Raw genomic sequence first — 24,776 nt, forward strand, 5'->3', positions numbered from 1 at the left:
TGCGCCAGGGGAGATTTGGGCTGGACATTAGGAAATACTGCTTTTCTGAAAGAGTGGTCAGGCGCTGGAATGGGCTGCCCGGGGAGGTGGTGGAGTCACTGAACCTGGAGGTGTTCAAGAAACATTTAGATATAGCGTTGAGAGACATAGTTTAGTGGGGTTATTGGTGGTAGGTGGATGGTTGGACTAGGTGATCTTGTAGGTCTTTTCCAACCTAGCTAATTCGATGATTCTATGAATGCATGCAGGAACATAACAGGATTTGCAGCAACAAACTTCCAAGAGGGCAGCACGCTCAATACATACACTCCAACCAGCTGCCCTGCTCCAGAACAGGACAAACTCCTGCACCCACAGTGTCACACGCTGTCACCATCAGCAGTTCCCATCTCAGCCTCTCCTTGCAGAGACAGCCAGTCCATCTCCTCCTACTCAGCTGCTCCCCTGCACAGGAAGGGCACTGCCACCCACACTGGAACATGTGAGACAGACACTGCTGCCACTGCAGCTAGCAAGGCCCAGGCTATGTGGAGCGCAGCTAATAGAGAGCAGAGTTGGAGAAAGTGCTCCCAAAAAGCCAGTGCAGTTAATGCTTCCAAGTGTGCAGTTTCACAATTTCTTTAAACTAATCCTGTAGCCAACAAGTTCTCTTCCCCAGCCAGGAAACTGGCAGCAAAGCAAACCACAGGCTTGCTGATCTCTCCTAAAGGTAGCCCTGAAAAAATGTTTTCACTTAAATCTGCTTTCTAGAACCACTAACAGCTGCCTGGCACCAAGAAAGAGGGTCAGGACCCACAGCCAGGACCTGCTCTTCAGGCAGCAGAGCACATCCCTCCTGCTCATGAAGCTTTTCACAGGGTCGGTCCTGCAAGCGCCTCTCAGTGCCCCTGCAGCCATGTTGGGGCTCTCCTGGGCTGCCCCCAGGCCTGGCCCTGCTCACCACAACCCTCCAGTTCTTGGGAGCGTTCCCCACCTCCAGGCACTCCTGTAGCCCTCCTAGACCCTGTGTGTGGGGCAAGGGGCAGGAATGGCACGTGCCAACCTGGCACAATGCACGCAGTGCCCAGAGCATCAGCATGCCCAGCCTGGCTTGGGGGCTGGAAGAGATGGCACTTCCAAGGCTCCACTCACTGCACCACAGGGGCAGGTCTGTGCACAGGTGCTTGTGCGCACAATGAAGGCAAGGCTGTAAGTACTTGCTGTTATCATTACCCTGCGTCACAGCTCTCCCTTGTACTTTGCTCCCTGTCACAGGTAACCTCCTGCAATCTGCGCCCTGATCAGCTCCATGCTATGTGCTCTCAGCAGCTGCTGCGGAAATGCTGGATTTAGTGCAAATACACCTGCAGGTCACAGCCCTGAGGAACAGCTGCCGTGGTTAGCAAACGTAGGCAGTGACCTCCTGACACAGCGTGAACCTCCCACCTCCGCTGCTATTGCATCACGTTCCGAGTAAGAGCCAGGCTTTGTCCACGATGACACATCCAGATTGTGCATTCCTGTCAGATTAAGGAGCCAGCATCCACAGATTCCACAGCAAGAAAAAAAACATTCATCAGTTCCTTGTGGGTCAGATTCAGATGACCAAAGCCCCATATTCACACAGCGCTGTGACTGGGGCACCTCTGCCTTCGGAGCGCTGCCCAGGGCTGGCAGCTCTGTGCAGGGGTTTGGGGCCGGCGTGCTCAGCTCCAACAGCCAGCACAGCGCTGCTGTACTCAGCAAGAAACCAAAGGACAGCAGCTAAAATTTAGTCGCGCTGCGCTATGCAGGGGCTGCCCTTTTTCGGACAGCAGCTTATTATTCAATTCCTGCTTCTTTTGATCTTTAAATTTTACTTCTGTCTCATCACCTCAACATGTAAATTTGTGGCCTGCAAACAGAAATATAAAGTGCCTAAATTCAAATAAAAACATCTTGCTGCAAATTTAAGGATCTGGTAATGGAATGATATTGGACAATCCAAAGCTGGGAGGAGTAACTAACACACCAGAAGGCTGCACTGCCACGCAGCAAGGCCTAGACAGGCTGAGAGTTGGGCAGGGAAGAAAATATGAGGCTCAACAAGGGCAAGTACGGTCCTACACCACATGCTTCAGTACAGGTTAGGGGCTGAGCTGCTGCAGAGGACCTCTGCAGAGAAGGGTCTGGTGTTCTGGTGGCCAACAGGTGCCCATGAGCCAGCAGTGAGCCCCTGTGGCCAAGAAGGCCAATGGTATCCTGGGGCACGTTAAAAAGAGCATGGCCAGCCGGTCGAGGGAGGTGATCCTCCCCCTCTACTCTGCCCGGGAGAGGCCACATCTGGAGCACCGTGTCCAGTCCTGTGCTCTCCAGTTCAAAAGAGATGGGGAGCTATTGGAGAAAGCCCAGCAGAGGGCCACAAAAACGATCAGGGCCTCAGCAGGGAGAAGAGTAGGCCAAGGGGGGGATCTTTATCACAGCTTATAAATATCTTAAGGGTGGGGCCAGGCTCTTTCCAGTGGCGCCCAGCAACAGGACAAGGGGCAATGAGCTCAAACTGAAACACAGGAAGTTCCATGTGAACAGGAGAAAGGACTTCTTTGAGAGTGACACAGCACTGGAACAGGGTGCCCAGAGTGGTGGTGGAGTCTTCTTCTCTGGAGATACTCAAAACCAGTGGATGCTTTCCTGTATATAACCCACTGTCAGGAAACTGCTTTAGCGAGTGGGGGGTTGGTCAGGCGATGAGCTCCAGAGGCCCTTTCCAACTGGTATAACTCTGTGGATGTGCATTCCCATATTGTTTTATTTATTTTTTTTAAACTCTTTTCCTACAACTCCCAACACGTCAGGATGATATAAGCCCAGGTCTCTACCAGAGTCCTCTCTGGCACACCCCTCCCATGCGCAGAAGTGCTGCTGTGGAAGAATGCCCTGGAGTCTTCAGGCATGATGCAGCGCTTCAAATAGGTGTCCTGATATAACTCATCTCGTGACAGTCTCAATAAACCTGCTAGCTTAGTTTCTCTATTCCCCAAAGTTAAATCAGGTCATTTTTGGCATTCCTTGCAGGCTCTGTGTGCACACTCTTTGGGAAAGTGATAAGCAGATCCCGTGATAGACTGGGGAGCACACCCTTGGCTGCAGAGAGCCCTTCTCCAGAGGGATGTGGGCTGTGCCATGGGGTTGGGCCACAGCACACACCTCTCATGCTCAGGGTCTCACTGTGCCTGAGACATGCACTGTGCTCAATGAGATTTCCACTCAAAACTCCTCCATGGTAAGGAAGATCTGCTGAACAGCACTCAGCCATTCTGCATCAGGAGACACAGTCAATGGACAGCACTGGGAGCGGCCCCATACCCCTCCCCAGCAGCACGGCGTGGCACACTGACACTGGGAATGACACAGCAACCACCAAATATTTAGATGCATTTCAGACTTTCCAAGCATCAGGGTTATTATTCTCAGGAAGTTGCCTGCAGTTTGCTTAAGAGTGAACTGCAATAGGAAGGGATCACAGCCGGTTCCTGACGACAGCCACTGACAGCAGCACAGTGATGCCACCCACCAAGGAGGAGAAGTGATGATTCAGGTCCTTGGGTTTTCCCTCAGTTACTCTTTCCACAAGGCAACGGGGATGCTCAATCACTTTCAAGCCATCTGATCTAGAAAAGGGCAGCATAGGCCGCCCCAGTTAGGAAGGAGATCTAGAATCATAGAACCATTTGAGTTGGAAGGGACCCCTCAAGGCCATCCCTGCAGTGCACAGGGACACCCACAGCTCCATCAGGAGCTCAGAGACCCATCCAGCCAGACCTTGGGTGTCTGCAAGGACAGGGCACTGCCACATCTCTGGCCACCCTGTGCCAGAGCCTCCCTGCCCTTACTGTAAGAAACTTTTTCCCTATTTCTGTCTAAATCTTTTAGTTTTAAACAGTTTCCCTCATCACAGCAGACCCTGCTAAGGAGTCTGTCCCCTTCCTTCTTACAGCCCCATTAGATACTAAAAGGCCGCTCTCAGTTCTCCCGAAGCCTTCTCTTCTCCAGCTGCACAGACCCAGCTCTCTCAGCCTGTCCTCATAGGGAGGTGTTCCATCCCCGGGATCATTTTTGTGGCCCTCCTCTGGATGCACTCCAGCAGCTCCGTGTCCCTCCTCTGCTGAGGACCCCCCACGTGGACGCAGCGCTCCAGGTGAGATCTCACAGCACAGAGCAGAGGGGCAGATCCCCTCCCTCGCCCTGCTGGCCACACTGCTTTGGATGCACCCAAGTTATGGTTTGCTCTCTGAGCTGTGAGGGCACAGTGCTGGTTCATGCCCAGCTGCCATCCAGCAGTACCCCGAAGTCCTTCTTAGCGGGGCTGTGCTCCATCCTTTCATCCCCCAACTTGTACTGATAGCAAGGGATGCTGGCACCAAGGTGCAGACTGTGCACTCGGCTTTGTTGAACTTTGTGAGGTTCACCTGGGCCCACTGCTCAGCTTAAGAAATGCTGGTGCAACCCTGCCCCCATCCTGTGCTGGTCCTACCTACTGCACTGCCAGGAGGGCTTCCAACATCATCTCTGCAGTGCTTTGAGGTGCACATGCTCTGGGAAAGCATCCACCATTTCCTAGCATGGTACCAAGGGAGGCAGCTCTCAAAGAGAAGAGGCAAGGTAATAGGCAAGGAAACGAATCTGCCAAGCAGCCTTCTGCAGCAGAGCCCAGGCACACCACATAGCTGTCATGTCAGCCACATGGCAGCACGTTAATTAGAGGTGGAGACAGGTGCTCTCCATGACCAGGAAATGACAGATTGCTCCAGTGAACTTGTGCACTCTACCCCAGTGGTGGCTACCCCAGGGAAAGCTGATGAGGAACATTTCAGTAGGTGGCAGCAGAAATGTATTTGCAGTGCAGAGACTCCTATTGGGACACCCCTTCTTGGAAAAATCACCCTTCTAGAGGAGAGCTCTCAGAGGCATTGTTGCTTCAGGCCTGATACCACACTGCTGGCAGCCTCATCACAGCAGTTATGTCATATACAGAGAACTGGGGAGGAAACTCACCCTGGTGCTGAAATCCCCACATTCTGCCTGGGAGGAAATGCCCCTCAGCAAAGTGCCTCTTGCAAAACACAATAAGTTCCTTCGCTCTGTGCTTCAGTTTCGACACTCCTACAGAACCAGTGTGGCAGATCAGAGCACCTGCTAGCACTGTGGCTGTTGTAAAAACCAAACCACGTCTCCATCTAGCTCTTACAGTTTGAGCCAAAGGAGGCCATTTTTGAGGAAAAATTACTTCTATAAACATGAAAGACTCAGAAAGTCAGCAACCAGAAGGTGTTAACACCCGACTAGCCAGCACCCCACCAGCAAATGGGCTCATGGGCAGAAGGGAGGACACAGCCACCTCCCCCCCAGGAGCACATTTTTGGGCAGACCGGCGCAGCAATCAGGCAGCAGCACAGGGCCACCAGGAAGTCACGACAACCTCCCGCATACCTGGTGAGCAAGGTGTGGTTCTACAAAGCTGACTCAGGGCTGGGTCAGGCCTCCCACATGCTGCAGCACGCTTTCCAAATAATTCCTTCCTGTTCTCCCCGGACGAGACAGAGGAGATGGGGGCGGCAGGTACATGTAATCCCCCTGGCCAGAGCCCTGGAATCACCAGGCACAAAGGGCAGCGAGGAGCAACCGCTTGGGGCCGGGTGACTCAGGCAGGCACGGCAGCGCTGGGTTTGTGACTAACTGTTACTCATGCAAGGAGGAATTTGGAGAGGGACCCACATCCAGCTCTGCTCATTGCTTTGGTTATTTCCACAGCCCTAAGTACAAAGAAGAGCTTTGACAATGAATCAGACCCTAGTTTAAAATGACAAAGAAAGACTTATCTATCAATTTTGTGTTCAAATGATTTCAATGTATTCGTAAGAGCAGCTTAATGCTAAGCAGAGGAAACAAGCAACATTTTCAGACTCTGATGACAAAATGCATGCTCCTGGATGGACAAAACCATTTAGACAGCGGAAGAAGTGGTTTTTTATTAGTGCATAATGTACTTCACTTTCCCCTGACTGACAAAGGAACGCCAGTGCACTGGCACAGTTTGCTTTGAAAAGCTTTTTCCATTAGATTTGTATGTCAGAACAAAACCAAAAATCCCAAAGCAAGCTCTGAGATAAATTTATTTTGAAAGTGTCTCTACAATAAGGTTCTGAAGGACTTAAAAGGAAGCAGTCGACATACATATTAATTATTATCCTGCCCTTAAAATCTACAATTATCCAACAAAAAATAAAGGCAGGAATAGCAGGGAGAAAAAAAAGCTGCCGAATTCCAGTTCACCCTTCATGAGGCCTTTGCCCTCTCATCTAGTTTGTGTGCTTACTTCACAGTCTGTCACGCAATGGAGAGTATCACAGAATTACTAATTAACTAGTTCCTTGCAAAATTTGGGAAGGTTGAAAACTTTATGCTGTGAATGACTGCTGCAAATGAAAACTCCAGCCCCATGAGCATCATACACGTAACGCTATAAATTCAGGTCATTCTACCCAAATGGACATCACCTACAAACACACTTCACAAAAATGGAATGAGGAGTTTTCATAAGCCATTCTGCATCTGAACTAGTGGGAGATCCTCTCAGAGAGCTGAGAATTCCCTCTGAAATGTGATTATTTTCCTTCTTCTTCATCTGTGAGGTTACAACTTGGCATTTTGCAACCAGTGACTTCAGCGCTACTTAACATATGACCAGCTTGTCAAGCAGTTTTCAGAGCAGAACACATACCTGTTTGATCTTTATCTAACAAATCTAGTACAGGGATCTGGACCAGTAAAGCTACAGGACACTAACTGCACACAACCAACTTTCATTTACCTGAGAGTGAAATTACGTGATCTGGATAGAAGAAAAATGGCATAAAATACATGTAAGATAGGCTGTAAGAAAGCAACCCTCTTACTGCCTTCTTCACTTTTCACAAGTAACCTTTCAGACAGACTGTGAGGCTTTAAACAAAGAAGTCATCAGATCCATCCAGAGCCTTGGAAGCAAGGGGTAAGCACGCTGCTCAGGCTCCCGCCAGCAGAATCAATCCAGGGGACAGAAAGAACTAGTGCACCTTTAAGCATGCCCAATATTTATCTTAAATTTGTATGGCTCCAGTCCAGCATCAGAATACTTCTCCCTTAAGAACGTTTTGTCCCAAGAGTGTTAGCTCCGACACTCTCAACCTTTTCATCATTACTTTACATTTAAGGCTTGTTTTGCTCATTGTTCAGGGTATTTCCCTTTTCAAAGGAGAAGAAAAAAGACATATGACTATAAGACAGCCAGACCTACAGGAAAAAAAATAAATGAGCTTCAGTACTGCGTTCTTCACAACAAGCCTGCCGGTGAAGAACAGATGCATGCCAACAGCTCTGCCCATGCTCTGCTCTCCTATGGGAGCACACGTGGATGCCCCCCTGGTGACAGCAAGCTACCTCTGGAAGCTTCCATCCTGGACCCAAGGCCTCCTCATGGCTAGGGAGAGCTAATGAAGCTCCTTAGCATGATTCCGGCTGCCGGATAAGCGATGAGGTCAGAAGCATGACAGCCTTCCTTGGAGCAGATAAGGCCACAATGCCAAAAGGACCGAGACCACGCCAGGGTCTGACATCTTCCAAATGCATACTTTGGGCTGTCCTTAGAAGCAAGGGGCTGCTGCTGTGACAACACATTTAAATAATGTCCTGAGCACATGGATATATGCCAGCAATACAATAGAGAAAAGCACACTCTTCCAAAGTAAAATCCGCTCTAGGCTAATGCACAGAGGGCTATTCTTGAAGCTTGCTCACTACAAGCCAAACACAAGCATTCCTTATTTTCTCATTTATTTAAAAAGCACACCACACATGCCTGGGGGCTGGCCTATCCATTCCAACCATGGGATGAGAGCTCCTGTGCTGCAAATCTCGGGAAGAAATTGGCCTAACAACTGCTACCTTCTGGTGGCTGCCCAGCGGTCTGCAGGACGTCCCACACATCTCAAGAGACTTGTTTGCACATCATTAAAGCTACCCTCTGAATTGGCCTCCACATGGACAGTTTCAGCACAAAAATCAAAGGACTGTCCAGAGAACTGCCGCAGAGCAGGCCATGTCTACACTGAGAATATAAGGCACCAGCTCTCAGACTCTGGCACTGCTCCCCAGACACACTTCATCCACTTCAGCCTTAGCTCCCCCAGGGAAGGAAAACTGCGCTGTGGCAGCCACCAGACACCCTGCTTGCTCAGCAAGAACAGGGATGCAGTCATTGCACCCCAGAGCTGCAGTGAGGCCATTCCAAAGCTCCCAGAAAGGAAGGATTACAGAAAGGACAGCTGGAGCACGAACAGGTTTGTATCCAGGCAAACCAGGGAAGACCCGTTGTTACGTCTGACATCCAAGCACCACAAAGCACTGCAATTCAATGGCATTTTAACTTTAGCAGGAAGCAGCCCTGCCAAACCTGACCAGCCTTTAAACGAGAAGCAGTTTTTTCCCAATCATGAATAAGAGCTAAGAAGCTTTCTGCATGGGATGAGACAACTGGACACTGCACTTTGATTCAGAAATTCTTTTCGGGGTCCCTAGCACTTGGGTATGCCTTCCCTCATCTTATTTTCAACTTCAGACAGAGAAGAAACCAACCAACCTTTTAGCCCTACAGCATTAAACATTCAGGCTCCATACAAGTGTGTAAAGAACTGCATGGGAGATAGGCATACAGCAGTGCTGTGGGCAGAGCCTTAAAACCAAATCCAATTCCACAAGAAATGCAGGTTACTTTTGCCCTTTGCATGAAGAAGCTAAATTCAGTGGCACAGTCAACAACGCGGCCCAGCACAGCCTCCCCCTTATTTGTTATTTTTAGAAATTTAGTCTGACAACGCCTGACGACTAAACATTCTGAATATAGCAGGAGAGAGGGGGATTATCAGATATTATCAGAGAAAACACACAGCAATAATCACTTTCTCCACCCCAATGAAGAATCAGTTTTCCATGTCTATGTAATATCAGAGTTTGTTCTTTTTAAAATGCCACATTTAAAAACAGAATCCATCTAGCCCTACAATGGAAACGGATAACATTTCCTGAAACAAAGCATTGTTCCACCCCTCACATATCATGTTTCCTTAAAAACAAGGGAAGAAAAACATTACTTGGTTTTTCTCTTAATACTGCACAAACATTGCTGAGCTAAAAAGAGTCAGTGCTCATCCCTTTAGAATGCTTTCAAAATAGATTCACACATACCCTTCGCACTGCAAAACACAGCAAGAATTTGATACTATCAGGACTGGAAAAATCCAATAGCTACGCTTAGGCAGGAAACTTCCCATGTGATGGCATGGACTCGTACACTCAGTCTCTGTAAGATCCAAGGTTTTGGGAAGCTTCACTGGCACAGCCTGTAAGCAAGCACGTGCGTTTTGTAAGCAAGCCTAGACAGACTTTTTGGATTCCAAAGGATTATACACAAAGTGTGAAGTTAAGTTTGCTAAATGCGTGCATATACACATTCATACCTCCTTTAAAAAGAAGGTTAAAACTACTTTGTGTGCTGATTGACTGACAGACTATGTCTGCCCCCTTGTTTATTCATACATATCTATACCCCTTTGGGTTTTCGGAGCCACGCTCACACAGTTCTGCTCACAAAGTATATGGAGTGCATATTCCAGCAAAGACTTTTTTTAACAGCTTTGTAGAAAGCCAGCCCTGGCTGTCCTCACTGCTTTGCTGTGTGGTGAGCAGCAGGGACAACCAGGCTAGCAGTATCATAGCGCTCTCATGATGCTGCCATAAAAGAAGAAATGCAGGTCTTCAACAACAGAGAAACACAACAGAGTGGAGGAAAGAGAATAACTGCAATCATCAGCAGAGGAGAGAGAAACAAACCTCCTAAAGCAGAGGCAAAACCCCTTCCTGCTTTCAAAGTTCATTTTGACAATTGTGAAGGTCAGGAAACTCAGCTCACATCTCCAAAGCAGACAAAAGCCCAAGTTTTCACAAATCATCAGCTCTCAGAAGTTCTCCTTGCTACACAGCTGAGAAGAAGAGTTCAGCTGTGAACCCAAACTTTATGCTGCACTCTTTCAGAATAGGACTGAACTAGCTGTGACAGCATTTCTGAAATTCAGGTTTGTATCAAAAATGCACATTTCACAGTACCTTGGCAATGGGTCCGTAACTGCAGTGTGTAATTGCTTCCAGCTCATGCTATGAGAGCAACCAGGTGAGTCACACTGGATAGATACTGCAGGGTTACTCTGCCCAGCTTAATTCAACTATGCAAAGTGAGCTATATGAGTAATAAGGTAGTTAATGTAAAAAATAAGCTTTAATTTTTTTTCCCGTTTTAATAACTGATGAAGAGATATTTTAACCTGGTTATCTTGGTCTTATATTTATTTTACAACAACGTAGTGGGAGCACAAGGTCACAAAGTTTTACATTCTTTCCTGTTTCTGTCACAACTTGTTTTCAGGACAGCAAAATCCTCCACTCCTGTGATAAGTGCTCCCTTAACTTGGACTCAGGTATCTCCCTTGAAGTCTTACGTTCCAGTAACTGTCAATCTAATCCTCTTCCTTAGGGAATCCCAAGTCCAAGGAATATCCTTCACACAAAACTGCCAGACATCTAGAAACCGTAGTTAAAAGATAGACTTGAATGTTCGTTTAAAAGAAACTGTCAAAAGTTTTGGCAATCTGAGCCTTACTTTCTATAATTAAACAGACAAACAATCTACATGGCAAACACCTCCCCACTCCTACCACCTTTTGAGATGATCACTATTGCTGGGAACTGAGATTCAGTGGCCATAACCATAGACTTTAGGCAACAGGGAGCTACAAAACAGTAAAAACACATCTGTGAAGCAACCACCTCCGAGGCTGAGCACAAGAATGGCAAAGGTTATAATCTGGGGGGGGGGGGATGGGTGGAATTCCATCCATTCTGCTGAACTCAGCGATCTGAAAGTTCAGGAGGTAAGATCATTCTGCATCAGGAACAGGAAGAAACTGAGATGCACAGCTGAAGGGTACAGTAGCCAAAAGTGTCAAACGCACTCCAATCAGTTCCAAATGCAAGCATACTGTGACAAAGTTCTTTAACTTCAATGACAGAGCTGGTTTTGTTCAAAGCCACTGTTTTCTGGGATGGTCCCAGAGTAGCCAGGATACAACATTTTTTAATCACATAAGCATAAAAAGGACTGTGCCCTGTCTGCATGAACACTACCTGACATATATGGCCTATCCGTGGAGTACTTACTTTTCCTGTGTGGAAAAGGTTCTGGTGGCCAGATACACAAAATCCCTTATTATCTGACACAGAAAATACAGCAGGTAACACAACCTGCAAGCTCCCATGGCAAAATGCATTTTAAGAAGAAATTAAAAAACACAACTTGACTTATGCTGTATGTAGTGTAAGTAGGAAACAATAGAGACTGCACAGTCCTGTCTGAGCACCCACTTCCTATTGCTGCTCATCCCTACTTCCCTGGTCTGCACGCTCACCTTCTCCAAAACATTAACAGATTAGACAAGCATCTTGACTCAACTCAGTCTTTCCTTGTTGTCGTTTTCCAAAAGCTAAGGAATATGGTTATGTATTAATTCTATTTTAGGAGCATTAAGAAAAAAGAAATAACACTAATGGCCTTGGAAAAAGTACATTCTAAGCACCTTCTCCAAAGAACTGTAAACTGAACCTGGGGCCACAAGAAGATACTCAAGATTCAGACGATATCTTGTTCAAACAGCTGGAACTTGTGTAGACACTACTTTGTATGTCTCCGCTATTTTTCTCTGCCTCAGTACGAACTCCTTCCGTAAGAACACAGGAGTACTTTGATTGCATCATTAAAGTCCATCCTCCCTAGGCCTCAGTCTTCAACACCAGCCATAAGTAGATGTCTAGGGCAGAGTTTAAGAACAGGGTGAGCGTATATGGTACTTCCTTCTAATACTTTCCCAGCCTCCAGACATTTTTAGCTCATGGACTTCCTGAATAGGATGCAATTTCTACATATTTGGTAATGCTCAAAAGATTTCTCTTCCTTGAATTTGTGCAATTATCCTGCCCCAACATAAACTTTTAATACTCAGAGCAAAGAGCTTCCCATTACCTATCTGCTGCAAGTGATCTCTAAACATCCTCTAACTACTTTTACAGCCAGCTCCTACTAATTTCACTGGAACCCCACACGTCCAGTTTTCATGTCAGGACACAGAGAGAACAATCAGTCCCTATCTGCTTTCTTCTTAACGCTCACAAAGTTTGTAGACCTAGCAAAGAAAGCAAGGCACACAAATTACTTGTAGGTTACTTGTAACAGCCCTCATGTTCCCCTCCAGTTACGATGCTTGATAATGAACAGTATCACATCACATATACATCAGTAAGTGATGTAACAAAACAGTACCTTTCTGACCTTCAATGTTCTGTTTTCATCATCTCTACTGGCCAAAAACTTACCTCTAATTCCTTAATTTTCTCTTCTGCTATTCTCTGCTTCTCCAAAAGCTGATTATGAATGACTCCTTTAGACTGAAGAATAAACCTACAAGCAAAAACGAGACAAAAAACTGTTGGATTTTGCTTTAAAAAAAAAAATCCAACTATTGTACACTTTGCTGCACACCAAGTTAAACTGCAATGACCTCTGAGAAGTATTCATTCTCATGGATGTTCTAGACAGAGACAGAAGAACCATGATGGATTGCCCAAGGGGTTCAGGAAAATCAGCTGGAAAACACTTGCTGCCAGCTACTAAAAATTTATTGTTATTTAATAACTCCAAATAAAAATGTCCACTGTTAAAGACTCCATATGTTCTTTCTGTTCATCAGCTCTGTAACGTTTACCAATCTTCCATCTTTAGATCTATCTTAACATTCAAAAAATACATACAGCAGGCCATTGAAATATTAAGCCAGACAGCAAACAACACAACCGAACTGCCACGTTACCAGGCTGGCTTCCCAGGTTTGCTTGCTGATCTCACCCATTATTCTGGAGGAAGAAAATGAATGCTCACAGGTTGCCCTCTACAATTCAGTGTCCTGGATATTTTAAAAGCAGTTCTAGCATACACCTAGCAAGAGAAGTCCTTCTTATACCGTAAAATAAAATACCATTCAAAGAGATCTTCAGAATGACAGCATTATACATAATACTATGGAAATACATTCAAGGAGGATTATTTCAGCAGTTAAAAGCCATGCATCCCCGTAAGCTAAGTAAACCTGTACCATAGAAACAGAGCTTCCCACAAGGCCAAGCGCTTTCAGAAGAAACAGACAGCCATGTCCACTTGCCTTTGAGCTTTCACAGCTCCTGATGCTCAGGGCTTGGCTTTAACATGCACCCTCACTGAACTCCAAATTCCCTTGTTTTCTAAATTCAGAATTTTTTTCTTTTTTTTTTTTTAAACAGAGTAGGAACTGTTGTATAGCTGAAATTGCAGGCACTGGTTTCCATTTTTTCCTTTTTTTTTTTTTTTTTAATTGCACAAGGCTTTGAAAGATGCCTCTATAAAATCTCGACATTCTGTTAGCCAGCATGTAAAAGCCACCTGACCTGCTCAGGAGAATCAACAGCATCCAAAGCAGCTCTCAAGCACATGGCACTGGCATCCCACAAAGAAGTAAAGGACAACTAAGTTCAGATGAATTTTAGGAACCCTCCATAGTTGCTTCTTATCCTTCCAGACATAAGGAACGCACAAGACACAGATCAGCCCCTTCCCTACTTAGAAAGTCCCCCAGGGGATTTAGAAGGAGCCTCTCTGGGTCATACCAATGAGGTCAAGGTCTGCCCCAGCACTACAGAGTGTCTGGGTGAATGTCATCCTGCCAGGTGACACGACCTCGTGCTTGAACAGTTACTGTGAACAGCTTCAGACAGTGCAGAATCAGAATGCATTCCTCATCTACTACAGTGAAGCCTGCGATCAGTGTGAAGTGCCATCTCCAACAACAAGTGATATTATTTTTTGCTCAGGACCTGGAAGATGTTCTTTGAGCATAAATGGAACCCGCCCTGCTTGGCTTGAAATTCAGCCTACTCTGCACCAGCAACACAACAGCCGAAAGGAAAACTATCTGCCACATCCATTCCTGAAATGCATTGGAATGGAACTGTGGTTAATTACAGCAGACTGTAAATTAAAACTCTTCGGTGCTGCTATTAGCTGTGCTTAGCAATCACTTCCTCCTCCTCCTCTCCTTCCTCTCCCTTGTTCTGCTCCACCTTGTCTTTTCTACAGGAATTTCTGCTAGGTCTTCTACTTTGGAATTTTCTTGAATCTTCCCTCATTCTTTTCCAGTCTCTCTACTAGTTTCATCTTGGTTGTCATACTCGTTCCAATTCTTTACAACACAGTGCTCTCGTGGTGTCTCTCCCCCCAGATCCCCCTCTCCCCCTTTCAGGCAGTGGTCACATTTCCAGCTCCCAGCACACAGCAGTTCTGTCTGCTCCTGCAGACAGAACACGAGGATCTTGTTCAGCCCTGTGAAAGTCCCGTCCGCAAACACCCTTCTGTTGAATGCAAAAACCGCAGCCAGGCAGATGGGAGCTGCTTTTCAGAATAATCACCTGCATCATCACATCGATGCTCCTACACTGCATCTGCATACTGGATAAAAGAAACATGGAGAGAAATATACTGGAGAGAAGTATGATATTTCACACACCCCATTGGTTTTGGGATGAAGACAACATTGTGCCTCGTTCCTGCAGTAGCTGTTATTAGTGAAAAAAGCAGAGCTGCAAGGTGCCCTAAGAAAACAAGGTCCTTTCCCACACCATAGTTCCCCGAGCCTGGGTATGAATGTGAATATTTCCTTAGTTTTTCTAGCGGAGAGCGGTAGCGGGAGCAGCAGCAAAGAAGAGAATACCTCCTCATCGGCTTCCCCAAACTGCATAGCACTATCGATGGTACCTTCGGTTTCAGCAATGGCCCAAGTCTAAATAACAAAGCTAACTGACACAGCTTGACCCTTTTTCCTCATGCTGCAGCTGGGAAGACCTCTGAGGTGGCACCAACATGACCGTCACAGGTGCTTCTAACAAACAGTGGCTGACCTCACGCTGCTCTAAAACGTCAGCAGCAGCCACCTGGAAACATCACCTCCCCCCCACCATGCTCTGACAGACACTCAGCAGCAAACCGAAGATGGACAGCTGAAGTTAGCACTGATGTGACCCCAGTGGGCAGCTGGAGGCAAACACAGCCTCAGTTTTATTTGCCATAAAATAGTGGACTGGAACCTGTGTCTGCTCAGAAGCTCATCAAATGTTTCTGGCTTAGACAGAAGCATCATTCAGAAGTTTTTTTGTGGTTTTTTTTTTTTTTGTTTGTTTGTTTTTTTTTTACATCAGTCACAGTTCAAGCCACCCATTTAATTTCCTGCCACAAGGTCATCAAGCCCTCAACACAATGCTCACGGGTACTGCCCTGCAACTGTCCAAGGCCACATTTTCAAAGCTGAAGCTGCAAATCCACATCCATAATTAAACATTTAAGTCTATGGCTTCACTTTTCAACATAGTAAAGACTGAAAAAACTAACCAGCGTTTTAGCTTTAAGCTTGGGATACACACCTTATGAACATCTCAAAGTTTTTTTTACCTCAGGAAGTAACACAGCTTAAGAAGTAACTGGAATAGCACAGAATTTCTGATCATTAGGTAGGAAGTGCCACGGGGCATTTGTAATAAAGTGAGCTACATCACTGCTGAAGGGCTTCCTGCACAGACCTGCTCCGCCAGGTCCATCTGAAGAGGCTCCATGCTCGTACCTTCAGCACAGATGACTTATAAGTACCGACATTCCACAGAAGACAACTAGCACAACAACTCTTCCAGATAACTGCAGCCACCCACATCCCGCAGAAATGAAGCCCTTCTTGCTTACATGCAGACACTTTGTAGCACACACCAGCAGGCCTGTCGAAAATGACACCTACTCTATTGAACGTGAAATACTGATTCAGAACAACACAGCATCACTGAATGTTTTAATTGCAAAGCTTAATCATCCCATGTGAGCCTTTTTGCTACTGTTAAAAAATACTAGAAATTCCCCATCACTGGATAGGGCCCTCGGCAGCCTGCTCTGGTGGTTGACAGCCCTGCCTGTGGCAGAGGAGTTGGAAACTGATGATCTTTAAGGTCCTTCCAACCCAAGCCATTCTATGATCTGGCTCAAAATGGACAGATTCACCCAGTCTCAGTTGCTCACCCATTTAAAAGGGAATGGCTAGTAACAACAGAGCAGAATATGCCCTATTCCAGATGCTTAGCAGTTTACCCATTGCTTATATACAAAATTACAAAAGAAAATGACAGAGGACTGGGGTCCTTGAGGACAGCAATGCTCAACCAGATCTGGGCTGCCAACAAGAACAGCTCTAGAACACAGCTAAGTATTTTTGAACTGGCAATATCTACGTGGCCTGGCACCCCAACAACTGCCAGTTCTTAAAGAGCAATGTGAGGAGCAAAAATAGAGCATAAGGGAACTGAAAGAGAAACCTCACTTTAAATATTCCCACTTGCTTCTATTCTTTCCCCTGCAGTCCTCTGCTAGCTCCACATCAGGTTTTTTGTTTCTCCAAGGCAGAGCAAGTGATTTATAATACTACAGGATTAGTTGCTTGCTTCCTCCTGAAGAGATCTTTTTCCCAATTTTAAATTTCTAGACCTCATCCCATTTGGTCAGTGTTTGCAGAGCACTCACACCCTGGCCAAAATGGTCTTCAGGCTCCAGTTACACTGCTCAGCAATGCTGTTAACTTCATCTGTCACACGCACACACCCACCAAATGATGTTCATACTATGTAAGTAATTCCATAACTCAGTTTGTTTGCACCAAAATGTACTGTTTACTTGACTTTAAAACACAGTATTAGATATCAAAATACTCATCTGTTAATGAATGAGGTTATGGAGATGTTTGTTCAGCACAAGCCAGCCTTTACTATAACATAGAACGTATTAAAGTTATTAAAGATAGAGTAATAGTGATGTTCATGGCAAAGGTTTTCCATTAACAACATTTCCAATTACTTGCAACCTCAGTCAACTTCAGTTTTCGTGTCTGGATCTCCTGGAGGTGGGCACCTGGTCCAATGGCAAGCACTTCCTCCCTTCTTTCTCTGCTTAGGTAACAGTTCAGGTGTTTCTAAGGGAGGACAGAAGCTGGCAGTCCACAGGTGCAGGTTTTTGGAGAGGCATTTTTAGCTTTGGAGCTTTCCTGCCTCAATTTTAATGAATGGCAGATCCAGAAATCCACTCATTCTGGCTTCCAGCTCACAGACAGGGTGATTATAACATCAGCTTTAAAGTCCCCATTAGATTTGGGAAATTCTTTATATCTTAAGTTTATGCAGAAAACTGTCAACTTTGTACAAAGTCATAATATTATTTTACCATATTTGCTGTATTTCTAGAGGAACCTAACATGCCTTGTAGTGCAGTTGTTTGTACTTAATACCCTTCTCCTTGAAGCTGAGCATTTTCATTAGACTACTCCATAAGAAAAGTTGGACTAAGCCCAGTCATGCCCTTATCTATTTAAAGACAGTTTTTAATTCTGAACTTGCACTGCTGTTCAAGCTCTGAGCATACTCAGTAAGGGATTAATGCATTTTAAGTACTGTTCAAAGCCAATGGAATAGAGGCTTCCAATGAGCTGATCCCAAGCAATCTAGCTTGACTGAACAGGAGCCGGCTGTTCACAATTGCAAGCACCCAGAAGTCCCTTTTTACTCTCCCAGGGTCTGCTTCTGTTTCTACAAACAATTCCCTATTCTACAACAATACACAGCTCATAACAGGCACTGCTAGATCCCCAGCAAATTCCAGTTTAGCCATCCCAGATGAGTTATCCAGTTCCAAACAAGACAAGCAAGCAATAATAAAAAAGGAAAAGTATTACTATTTATAGTCTGTTCTGCCACCCTTCATGTCCAAGGGTGTTGCATTTTTCAGTCTGATTTTGAATTTCCCATTCACCAGACCATAACCTTTAAGCAGAGCTCCCACAGCAGCTCACGTGGGTCGAAGCGGTTGAGGCTTTTCCTCCATTTGCCGTTATTTCAACAGCCCCTCATCTCACTGGGTCACCCAGTATAGCTCAGCATAACTGCCCCCCTTCTCCCTGCCAGTGCAGCACATACCTTACAACAAAACAAATCCTGCAGCTTATACTGGGAGGGTTATAACACATTCTAGAAGAAGCCGTTTATAGTTCACGTGTCATTTTACCACTGCACCCAGAGCGGTGCACCTGCACAAGCCCAGCAGCGTGGGGAGCAGGATTAGCAAGCATGGGCAGCGTGCCAAAGGCGGTCTTATGTAGGCCACAACAACGGGAACTTTTACTCAGATGAACATTGGTAAGCCATAAACCTATTTACCTTAAGGAGCTAAAGGAAAAGAAGAGCAACGCCAGGCTGTGGCTGCCTCTGAGCTGCTGCAGCCTCCCCAGTGCTCACATCTGCCCTGCCACGGGTCGATGCTTCTGTCTAAGTCCCCAGGCTGTATTCACATCCAGATTGCACTCTTCTTTCTCTTTTTTGGGGGGGGATCTGTCAATAGCTACAGCGTATTACATTACCTCAAACGAAGATAGTAACACAGCTTACAAGCAGCAGTTTCTGCATTGCCAGACACTTAACTAGATGGTAGAATTATACCATTGTTCATACTTGGTTCTTTAAAAAAAAAAAATGAAATTGGGAATATATCTTTAAGTGTGTATTAAATATAGCACAACCCAAAATAACAAACTAGTACTGTGGTCAGCTTTTGAAGGACTTCATCCATTATTTTCGAAGGCTCAAGAGAGATAAGTGGAATTAAAAGAAAAAAAAAGAAAGCAACCACCTCCTTCTCATTATACAGGAATGGGGAACATCTGAGATTCAAACCATGTGTGGGAAACAGCACAAGCATGATGGACTGCAGTTTGTGGAGGCGAAAGCTCCACCAATAGTTTTCCCTCATTACAACCCTGGTTTAGTGACTCTATCTTCTAGGTTTGTTTTATAGTCATATTTTCTTTGTTTGTTTGTTTTTAACTATGCAGCAGTGATGCCCTGTAGCTTACTGAAGCAAAAGAAGCTCAAACAAGTACAGCATGCTAACTAATGATGAACTTCAAACAGATTTTTTTGCACTGTATTTTCTACCAAACTTCAAAGTTGCAAGCTGCAGGAAATAGAAGCTATTTCTTCCAGTGATGGGAGGTCCAGATCCACTTCTGACACATCCGGTATTTTCAAGAACACCTCACAATTTTTTAAGAAAGAACAGTTTACAAAGCAAACCAACAAACCACAAGACAACAAAATACAACAACCAAAACCACCAAATGAACGGGTACCTAGGAAAACAGAAGCTAGCAAAAAGCTAGTTTGAACACAAGCACACTGGTCAACTAATCCTAAATACATTTCGTATATTCTACCGATAAAACTCCAGTGATCTGAAAGGTGAAGTTTGTAGTAGTAAATAAAGAAGTGACTTGGAAATACTGCTATATGCTGACATGCAAACTTATATTTATTCTGCTCAGTAGTAGCTCTTCACTAAGAGCCTTTAGAGGAAAACAAGCAAGTCAAGATTCATCTCTCTTGGAAAGCAAATCCATCCCCGGATGCAGGGGAAAAAAATCTCTCTCTCTCCTCCTGGCCTCCCTGAACCAGAAGCAAAAACACAGACAGAAAAGGAATAAACCACTGAAATGCTGGAGTGAGAGAGAAGACCCAGCAACCAGTTCATAGTTCTTAAATAACACAGCCGCTGGTCCTGCATGCCATGAATCCCACTATAAAAACAACAGAACATCAAAGAAACCAATACAGCAAGCATCACAGAAGGGGATGTAAGATAACTGTTTCAGCCAGAAGAGCTCAAGGATTACATTCACACAGAGGTATTTCTGGATGCTAGATTTAAATGAGATAGCACTAAAACAACCCCACTCACTGTTTTCTCCTAATCATTAGAAAAAATTTTTTTGAATTAACATTCAGCCTTCTTTTGGTCCAGAAATGCTGTTTTGGAAAAATGATTCCTTCCCAGAAAGCCTTCTTCCCCCTTCTCTACCCCCCCACTCCAATTGGCTGAAATGCTCTGTCAATTCAGCAAATAGTTCTGCAGAAAATAAAAATAAAAATTCAAGAAGGTATTTACAGAATTTCTGAGTTAAGGACTTTGCTTCATCGCACCGCAGAACAGTTGGGTGGAGAGGGTCCTCACAGCCACCCAGCCCCCAGCCTGGCTGCTCCCACAGCTCAGGGCCCATCCATGGCCTGGGACACCTGCAGGGATGGGGCATCACAGCTGCAAGTGCACTCTACTGCCTCACATCCAGCTTCTCACTCACCAGAACTTCCAAGTCCCTCTCCACAAGGCAGCTCTCAAGCAGCTCTCCCAGTAGCAGTTCTTGTGTCTCTGTAATAAACTTACATAAAATGAAATCTCATCCCACAGCAGTGGTTTCCTACTAGTTTACTTCACTGTTTTAATGTAGGGGACATGAATATATTCCTCCTCCTCTCCAATGTTGAGTAAGACTAGACAGCTAGGTCAGAGCACATTCAGACCTCCATTTCCTGTGTGTATTAAGATGATTGCAAACAAATTTTATATGCCTATCAGACTGGGAACTGGCTCTGGGCATCTCCACCCACCAGCTGTGGGCCCTAAGTGTTGTCACAGTCAGCGATAACACCTCCAGAATGGCAACCCCAGGTACACAGGGATACGACAGGGACTGTTTGGTCCACTACTTTGTCCAATCTCACCTGCCAGAGGAAAGCCAAATTCAAGTCCCTGTGCTAAAACAGAGAAACAGTTCTACAGTCTAAAAGAAAGGCTATAATGCTGAGTATTTTCCCCAGGCATCTAGCCTTTGATTTCATTGTTTCCCATAAGGAATGGAGGAAAATGCTCAAAGTGCAGTACTTGAAATCCACTAGATGTTAACACTTCTTGGCACATCAAAATACCAAACTGACATTTTATGTGCAAAAGTAAGACACTCAAGTTCTATGACTTTTGAAGTCATCTGGCACAGCACACCACAAAAGCGGCATTTGGATAACGCCCTCAATAACAGGCTCTAACTTTTGGTAGCCTCGAAGTGGTTAGGCAGTTGGACTTGATAAGCTCTGTAGGCCCCTTCCAACCAAAGTAAACCATCCTATTCCCCAGAGCATTTCATACTTCTGTAGTATGTATTCAAAGATAATTCTGTAGCACTGAAGCAATAGACTGATGGTATCTGCCAGACTCAGAATTTCACCTTTTTGGAGGTGCTCTTCTATGGCCCTTGCTCCTCCCAGCAGTGTGACATCCAAATTGTTGATGTGCAAATGCAGGATGGCTTGAAAGCTCTGGCACTGTAATTTCAGCACACTGCCTCTGCACCACAGCAGACTGAATTGTCTGTTCTTAGCTACGACAGCACTCTGCACAAGTAGTTTGTCTCAGTTCCGACCATTACCTTCTAAGTTTAGATTTTATCCCCTTTAAGGAAGCCTATTCCTCTGTACTGCCAAGGTAGAAGACAGGGAAAATGCTAGGGATAAAGAAGAAACAAATGGAACTAATTTGTTTGAATGCCATATCCAGGACCCAGTGCAAATACGTGTCTAAAGAGAGTTACAAATTTCCAGACAAGGGAGACAAACATCACAGAAAAACTGCATCAGTTGTCTCACTAACCTTCTATCACACTGTTCACAGGGTAGGTGGGAGAGTGCAGCAAACACATTTATTTCCAGGTAGGGCTGAGTAAAACGTGCTTTTTAAGATAGCTATCATTTTTAAGACAGCTATTATTTTTAAGACTTTTTTTTTCCTGTTGATTATGTATTTTACAAACATTGACTTATATAACATGTCCATTTCACACCTGTTCTCTGTTTAAAGCTGATTTATTTATTTGAAGAAATACAGCTACTTCCTAGAACTAAGCAGATATACACATTGCATGCAAATCACGGAAATCTCGTCTTCTCTGAAGTTTCAGTATTTCATGGAGAAATTAAATGGAGCAGTAGGGCAGGAAAGCTATAACTGGACCAAGATATCCAGGAGACTGCATGTGAGCAGCCCAGGGCGGCAGGTGCAGATCAAGAACTAAAAGGGAGAGCGGGGAAGAAGTGCATGTTTGAGACACCAAGAGATGCCAAGCTACAGAAGGAGTCCATGCCCACCTGAACAAGCTCCTTTTCTGATCCTGAACAGAATTCAGCAATCCAAAGTCCCAGGATCCCACTGTTACCAGCAGTTAACTATGAGACCCACTGACCGAGCACACCCTTCTCTTGCACTTCCCACCAGCCAACAAGAGGATGGCAAACAGCTGCTGCCACTGACTGCACTGCTCGAACCAAAGACACCTGTAAAGGCTCCGACCAGATTACTTGGCACCTCATTTTGATTTTTGCTCTCCGTGACAGCTCTCGAAAGAGATCCTACAGCTACTATACCCACACTCACACTCACCCATAACATGGTATAGACCACTGTTCAGGCTGCAACATCATCATGAAGCGCACAAAAAAAAAAAAAAAAAATCAGGAAAAAGCTACAGTGAAACCAAGGGAGTGATGCAGAACCAATCCACTTATGGTGCCCTGTAGCCTTCTGTTCCACATGAACACCCATCTTGTTCAACACACCGCATAAACAGTGGTCCAAGGGCAAGCAGCCGGACACAAATTTTACTTTCTTCTACTTAACTGGACACACCAGACTTAATGTGGAAAATGAAACCTTCACTTTTTCAATAGCAAGATAAGGGAGCTTCACACTTATGATGTACATATTGGCCAGAAGTGGACAGCAACACGCTTGTCCTGGGATCCATTTAAGTATCACAGCACCTGTCAGCTTCTCGGCAGCTGGGGTTCAGCAATGAACCTGCACAAAGCCTTACCCCAAGGCGATGGGCAATAGGGGCCACTCGGATTTCACAGGCTGACCTATAGATAGTAACCAAACCATAAATACTAAGCCTTGCCAGTACTTCAGTTCTTCGTGAGTTTTTGAAATGTGAGCGGGAAGCACAGGATGGCTACCACATTCTGCAGTTATCTGTCCTGGGAGGACCAAACACCAAACACATCCACAGAGCAAAACAAAACGAAAATCAGCTCTTGCTGCTGCATCCAAAAATACACCATTGGAAAAACTTCAGAAAAGTTTACAATTATTTGTGATGTCTTATTTAGAAGCAAAATCCAGAATTGCATTAAAAACAGGAATGTATTTAAACCCAATAAATGCTCAAAAACCTTCAATCCTCTCTCAGCTTTCACTTACATGTAGTTCTGCCAAAAAATCTGAGTTGCTGTTAAAAAAATAAAAAAAATTCTATCATTACAGCCATCTCCATAAAAATAGTATACTCGCAGAAAACCTTCAGCATAAAGATGTGCTACAGTATTTGCTTGATTTTTACTTCTACAACAAATGAGAGAACACTAGTGATAAAGAAATACCAAACCAAAACAGAACATCTATTTTGGAATGGTGTGAAAAACTGCAGTGGTCTCCTCACTGTGCCTAGCATAAGTCCCTATGTTTTTCTTTGGTAAATAAGAAGCTGGTCCAGGTTATCATTTAAAGGAATGTGAAGGGAAAGGTCTGAAGTATTCAGACAAAATTCTGAAGCTTAAGCTTTCGGCATAGTTCTCAAAGCAGCATGATGATATCAGTTCACAAATAGCTTAAGCAGGACTCCACAGCGGTGGTAGTTGTCTCAGGCTACGTAACAAGCCTTTCGAAGAGTATGAAGTAAGAGAATAAAAATGTATTTGGCATGATGCCACTACTCAGATGATATCCTAGTCTAACAGATATGTACAGTACACAGCAATTCATCATCTCATGCTATGTGGCACTGACAATTCTTGTGTTAAACCAAAATTAGCTACACTCAATGTTTAGGAACAACAAATGGACTTTCACACTTGCCAGTGGTGCAGGAAAAGCCTCTCAGACAGGAAGCAGGCTCAGGCCCTCCACTACTTGGAAGAATTATATGGTTTCTGCTCTAGTGCAGTAGTGCAGAAAGAAGTATGGAACTAGGCAGATGTCCTCCCAGGATGCATCACACCATCACATTCCTCAAACATTCAGTTTTCACAAAGACCTGGAGTAGCTTATTTTATAGAAGTGTATGTACTGCTCCCATGCGCACAGCACGTATTAGAATCATAGAAGGGTTTGTGTTGGAAGGGACTTCAAAGATCACCTAGTTCTAGCCCCCATGCCGCAGGCAGGGTTGTCAACCACTACATCAAGCACTAGATCAGGTTGCCCAGGGCCCCATCCAGCCTGGCCTTAAACACCTCCAGGGACAGGGCATCCACAGCCTCTCCAGGAGCCTGTGCCAGCACCTCACCATCCTCTCTATGAAAAGCTTTCTCCTGACATCTAACCTAAATCTCTCCTCCTTTAGTTAAAAACCATTTCCCCTTGTCCTATCACTATCTAACCGTGTAAAAAGTGTATTTCCCTTCTGTTTATAATCTCCCTTGAAATATTGGACTGGTCATAATGAGATCTCCCTTCTCTTCTCCAGGCTGAACAAGCTCAGATCTTTCAGTCTATCTACATGGGAGAGGTGCTCCAGCCCTCTGAGCATCTGTGGCTCTCGTCTGGACCCTCTCCAAAATCTCCCCATCTGTTCTAGTTGGGGACCCCAGGCCTGGACACAGCACACCAGATGGGGCCTCATGAGGGCAGAACA

At 45.1% G+C, this 24,776-nt stretch overlaps 1 protein-coding gene across 1 annotated transcript in view; it reads right to left on the bottom strand.

Moving 5' to 3' along the window:
• The window catches only part of PFDN1 (prefoldin subunit 1), a 32,220-nt gene that overhangs the window by 4,237 nt on the left and 3,207 nt on the right, over positions 1-24,776 (bottom strand). The window contains exon 3 of the mRNA XM_021410107.1: positions 12,475-12,559. Coding sequence (XP_021265782.1) covers positions 12,475-12,559 — 85 coding nt within the window. The remainder of the gene's footprint in view (positions 1-12,474; positions 12,560-24,776) is intronic.

This window comes from Numida meleagris, chromosome 12, assembly GCF_002078875.1.
Source record: "Numida meleagris isolate 19003 breed g44 Domestic line chromosome 12, NumMel1.0, whole genome shotgun sequence".
Taxonomy (NCBI): Eukaryota; Metazoa; Chordata; class Aves; order Galliformes; family Numididae; genus Numida; species Numida meleagris.